Source organism: Chlamydotis macqueenii, chromosome 6 (genome assembly GCF_036417535.1).
Source record: "Chlamydotis macqueenii isolate bChlMac1 chromosome 6, bChlMac1.mat, whole genome shotgun sequence".
Lineage (NCBI taxonomy): Eukaryota > Metazoa > Chordata > Aves > Otidiformes > Otididae > Chlamydotis > Chlamydotis macqueenii.
In genome coordinates, this window is record NC_141561.1 from 30,780,546 (window position 1) to 30,786,545 (window position 6,000).

Here is a 6,000-nt window from a genome sequence, read left to right on the forward strand (position 1 = left end):
ACAAACCCTTAGCTTATTACAAGTAATCCTGATCGCTCCGTAATGATACACTCCATTATACCCTCCTAAACGTAATCATTCAATATCTCACTTCCTTCCCTGTAGGCATGTACTATTATATTTTACACATGGCTTCCAGCTGGTTTTCATTGTGGCCTTCAAATCATATTTCAGCACAGTGCCATTTAAGACCAGTCATTTTATCTGTTAAAGTCAACTTCCATCATAGTCGTTTTGCAAGTTTTCTACCAGGGCTGGTGAATTTGTTTGAAAAAATAAGTTTGTGAGGTTACAGTCTACCTGAATGAACCTTCAGAAAGTAGCATCTTCTGTACCTGTACGGTTCTGAAACGCTAAGAAGGCAGCCATGCCTGTAGAGTTTAAAAATGAAATCTCTTGAAGGGATGGAAAAAATAAGTCCTGTGGGCATGGAAGGAAATCTATATCTTCACATTTGATTTGAAAGTAGATGGGGAGCCGGTGAGGAGGGAGGGAGGGGAAGGGAAGTCAGCTCCAGATGGTGGTGGCTGAGGAGGAGGAGGAGGCTGCCCCACCCGTGGCCGGGAGGGTGGGGAAGGGCACGGAGGGAGGAGAGGGGAATGGGAAAGAGGGGAATGGTGCACCTATGCCAGGATGTGCACCCTTCTGAGCCCAGCATCAGCTTTCTTGGGAGAAGGAAAGCTGAGTGTGGCCATTGTTTTTATCCCTTCTCACTGAAGCCCACCACACGTGTGGTGTTCTGTGGGTCTCATCATCATTTGTGGGAGTTACCTGCACTGGAAAACTCACTGCAGCCTGTACTTCAATCACAGAAGATCAATGGGGATTCCTTCTTTGCAGTACAGAAGCAGAGCAGCACTGACCCAAAAGCCAAAGTGTTACGGCAGGGTGTCCACAGCAGTGCGTGAAGCCTGTGGAAATTTTACCTTGGATTTAAGAGTATAATAACGACCCAAAGTCTGAAAATCTGGAACTGCCAAAAATGGACAGTTTCCTGTATGAGGCTGTGGCGTGCAGAGCCAGACATGAAGTAAGCAAATTGCCCAAATCAACCAGCGTGTTTTACAAACGTAGTTCAAAGCAAATATTTAACAAAAAGGTAATTTAGATTTCGTATTGTATCATGTGCCTCAACAGTTGACCAGTTTCCCATAGAAGAGCATGCTCCTTTGTACTAAATAGCTCATATCACAGGAAGGAAATCTAAAACTGATCACAGCCTTAACTTAAAGGAAATTCTGTGCACTTATCCATCTCTCTGCATATGGGCAATGTTGTGTCACTGAAATCCTTTGTTAATGCCACTGGAAATCCAGAGCAAGTCCCCAGAAGTTAGTGAAATAATGAGGTTTATCTGTTTTAAGAGTAGCCTTAGGTTTTTGTATTACTTAGGAAAATGGTAAGTGAAATAAAATACAACCCTTTTCTAATATTTTACACTGATGACCCCTGGGTTATGTGTTTTCTCTTGCGGAGAGGATGGAGGGGTCACTCCAGAAAAGGAAGGGTTAAGTAAAATCATTCTTTCCCTCCCGCTCTCAGCCCTCTCTTTGGTTGATTGCTTTATAGATGCTGTAGGCATCTCTTCATCTCCTTCAAATTAAACATTTTACTGCTGCTGATCCTATATTGTTGGATTTTTTTCGTCATTATATTTGATTGGAAGTCTTGTAACATTTTTCAGGCTGGATCATTTCTCATGCTATTTGTCAACTGAAAAGGGAAAAAAAAGCCCACTTCCAACTCTAAGAATGAACTGAGCAATTTGCACTCTTTCTGGATGTGTTTCTGTCTCTGTTAGCTGCTACTTGAATTCAGCTTCTGATTACCAATGCTACTTGAGGGTTTTCATATGATGCTGTCCATAAATGCCCTGGCAGTTTATGTGTAGTGTTAAATCCTTTTCTTCTTGGCATCTCTGGGCCTTACAATGTCAGGGGATAAGGACCAGAGGGTACGACAGGGGAGATAATGTAGGTGCGGGCTGTGTGACAAGTTTATGGGGCTGGGTCCTCGGCTGATGTCAGTGACCACGGCTCTGCTGCTTTGAGTGTCCCTGCTGATGTGGGCATGGATGCGACCCGCGTTTGTAACCCCTCTGTTTGGAAATGTCAGTCCTTCTGTTTGAAAACAATCCATGGACAAAAAAGAAATCCTCGAAGAGCAGCTGAGCAATTCAATTCATTGGAACGTTGTGCTCTTTTATTGCAAGAGATGTAATAAAACATAAACCAGAATATCTGTCATTTCCATTTGAGTTTCTTCTTTCCCCCAGCTCCTTGGTTAGCTCCATTTCTGTGACACCCTGAGTATTTACATGAGAGGAAAATGAATCTATTGGCACCAAAAAACATTTGCAGTGCTTTCTGCCCACCAGCGGCTCTTGCCAGGAGTGTACGAGCCCTACCTGTCACCAGTGGTGACGCCTGCTTTTAGCTGACATTGTGGAGCTGCCTCCTTATTCAGGTGCTTTCCGTCACTGTCACCAGCCTCGCTTCGTGGCTGCAGCAGCAGTGACTTGTGCTGCACTCGGCGGGATGTGCAGCTGTATGTCACATGTGCATGCCCTCGCACGCGCCTGCTGCTTATCAAGGCGCTGGGGACATGGCGCTGGTCCTGCCTCTGGGACTGGTGCTGAGCAGCTGGAGGCGCAGCCCCTCTCGGCCGGCCGAGTGCCACCTCCTGGTATCAGGTGCAGCAAAATCCCGCGGGGCTGCAAGGCGATCCCTTGGATCCCTTGGCCAGGCTGCAGGTCAGCTCGTTTTCATAGCATCTCCTCCAGGTTTGGCCCCTCAGCCACACATTTGCGATGGGCAGCAGCTGGGGACTTTCATGTGCTTGGAGATCACTGATGTTACAAATTACTATGACAGCAACATGAAGGGAATGAATAAAGGGCTCTTCGGCACAGAGCCTTTTTATTTATTTGCATGTATTGACAGGCTGATATTCCACAGTGGACTTCCCTCTTGCAGTAGTAACTTGAGTAGTGTAGCGTTTTACTGGGGGCTCCGCACGCATGTAAAATTCAACGCAAGTCCTCAACACATTTCCATTTTTTATCCTTATTTTTTTTTCCCTTCAGAGAGCTTTAATGTAGGGTTCGTTTTCTGGATGTTACAGTTTGCAGCAAAGCTGTTTTCTTCTTCGGGTGAAGAGCCAGAATTCCCTCCTATTTGTGGAAGGAAATATTTATCCGTATTGATTTTGTTCGCTCTGTAGCGTTGAGTTCTAATAATTATTTCTCTGCATCTGAAGAAACCTCTGGGCAAATAGAGCCCTCAATCCTGTAGGGGATTTTTGCCTGTAATCTCTCCTGTATAGATTTGGTTTTGAAGAAAGCATAGGGACCTCCTCTGTATTGCTAACAATTCAGAGCAGGTATTTTTTCCCTGGAATAAGGGCTGCACAAGGCCTTTCCTTAGTCATTTTAAGTGGCTGCTAGGAATATTAAGAGCTACATATGCTTTCTTTAAACTTGCTGAAAAGGAGACACTGCTGGTGAAAATCTGTTACGAGACTGAAAACCGTGTTTGCCCAGAGGATTTCTCAGAATAGAAGGGTATCATTATTTGAACTCAGAACTCCTCAACTAGTGAAATTAATACAGATGTAATACAGAGAAATCTGTTCAAGAGATACATTAAAGCCAGCTCTGCAAAGCAACTGAACTGACTACAATATCACTCTTCTTAGAAGGGAAATCGTAACAAATGTCTGGACTTCTTTTTTTTTTTTTTTTACATAAAGCAGCTGTGATGGATTTTAGTGCCAAATCATTATTCATTATAAAGTAGCACCTGACAATCCCACACATGACTAGGCCTTTGTGGTACTTGGCATCTTGTAGAAACAGCGAGAGTCTCTAGCCTAAAAGACAAGAGGAAACGAGGAGTGGGGAGAAGAGGAGCAAAGAGGGAGAAAGACTTGTCTGAGACGGGACACCTGGCCAGTCATCATGACCACGAGACTACAGTGCCTTTTGACTTCATTTTTATTTTGGCTATTTCATATTTCTTTTTATTGCCTACATTTTGTATATGTCTTATTTATTTTGTGGTTTTATATTTATTTTATATCATTTGCCTCTTATATCGCTTTCTCCTTTCAGTCTGTAGTTTCTGGTGCAGCTGTCTTACAGGTAAGAAAGGTAGTGGAAAATAAGTATTAATTAGTACTTTTCTTCACCAAAACCCAAGTAGACCCTGTGTAAAGACCTGTACAAGTGCCCTTATCTCAAGCACCAAGGGGGTCAGTGTGTACATGAAGTCTGTGTCTGTTTGATCTCGTAGGTGCTGCACAGACAGCAGTCCCAGCCTGCGAAGGAGAATTCCCCACCGAGGGAGGAGGCTCCTCCTCCACCCGCTGAGGACAGTTGTGCCAAAAAGCCAAGATCCCGTACCAAGATCTCCTTGGAAGCTCTAGGTATCCTTCAGAGCTTTATCCACGACGTGGGTCTCTACCCTGATCAGGAAGCCATCCACACCCTCTCTGCTCAGCTGGATCTCCCCAAACACACCATCATCAAATTCTTCCAGAACCAACGTTACCACGTAAAGCACCACGGGAAGCTAAAAGAGCATTTGGGAACGGTGGTTGACGTGGCAGAGTACAAGGATGAGGAGCTGCTGACAGAGTCAGAGGAGAACGACAGCGAGGAGGGCTCTGAGGAAATGTACAAAGTGGAGCCTGAGGAGGAGAACCCCGATAAAAGCAAGGCGGCTCCAGCGGACGTCGACCAGAGATAATGTGAGATAGGAGTGCAGAAAGCAATACATTGATCCAAGGATTTTCTGTTTTTATTTTTAATTTTTTCCTCTTTTTACTTTTGGTTTGTTGTTGCGCATGATCCATGTGCAAACCGATTGAATTCAGCATCGCCCGATCAGACATCGCCTTGACACAGACACTCGGGTGTTACACTTCCTACATTTGACTGAAGTAATCATTGTAATCACATAGGATTATGCCTTCATTAATCTTGCACTTATGAAAGGGACATCTAGCAAGTAAATGGGAAGAGAAAGTCCTATGAAATCAATGAAGGAAAATTCACAACTTTGTGTGTATATATATATATTTACATAAAATATATATATATTAAAATTGCATGGGACGGAACTTTACAACCTGAAAGTATAGACTGTGAAATGAGTTCTTTAAAGATGAGACTTGTTTATGTATTAAAACCACTTCACAATGAGTTGCTTTGGCTTTTTGATAAACTGCCGCCTGCTCTCAGGGTGTGGTGACTATTTTTGAATTCCTATTTATTTTCTATGTTTATCCCTGATTTTTTTTTTTATTAGTATATGGCTTCCTATCTGGCAACTTGATGGGTAATTTTTGAGGTATGTATTTAAAGTCGTAAATCAACACTGCCAAAAAAAAGAAAAGGGGAAAAAAAGAGAGAAAATGGAAAAACAAATCAGGGCACCTTAAAAAGAAAACTAGTAAGTTAAAATACTTTAAACACAATGCACACTTAAAAGGATGCAGCATGTTCCACTCTCCAGACAGTCCTTTCCATAGTGAACAGATGAATTTTCATGGGATTCAGAATGACTAAAACTGAAATTCAGTGCATAGAAGACTTGTCTGTTAACGAGGTCTTTGTAGAAGGAGAAGGAGGATAATGTGTTGAGATTTGATGTATGGAATTCATACTATGAACCACATTTTACTGTGGATTTTATTTACCTGTTCTCTGTTTCAGATCTTAAAATTTATAAGCTTCTTGTTGTTGCTTTTTGTTTATACTGAGGTGAAACACACACACACACACACACACACACACACACAAGTGTAAAGTTACATTGGGACACAAAATGCCACAGCCCAACAATCCTGTCCAGGTAAATTGGTGACAGACTGAGGGTTTGCGTTGCTGACTTCCCGTTCGCCCTTCTCGCCAGCCTCCCCCGTGTTTCTGTTTTTGCTGGGCTTCCTCCGTGTCACGCGTGTTGTGCCAGTGAAATGAAGTGTTTTCAGCCGCAGATC

General features: G+C 43.1%; 1 protein-coding gene across 2 annotated transcripts in view; it reads left to right on the top strand.

The window, feature by feature from the left end:
* Positions 1-4,748, top strand: part of SATB2 (SATB homeobox 2) — a 127,784-nt gene extending 123,036 nt beyond the window's left edge. For both annotated transcript variants that reach the window (XM_086750980.1, XM_086750979.1), the window contains exon 11: positions 4,293-4,748. In XM_086750980.1, coding sequence (XP_086607106.1) covers positions 4,293-4,748 — 456 coding nt within the window. The remainder of the gene's footprint in view (positions 1-4,292) is intronic.
* The last annotated feature ends 1,252 nt before the right edge of the window (positions 4,749-6,000 follow it).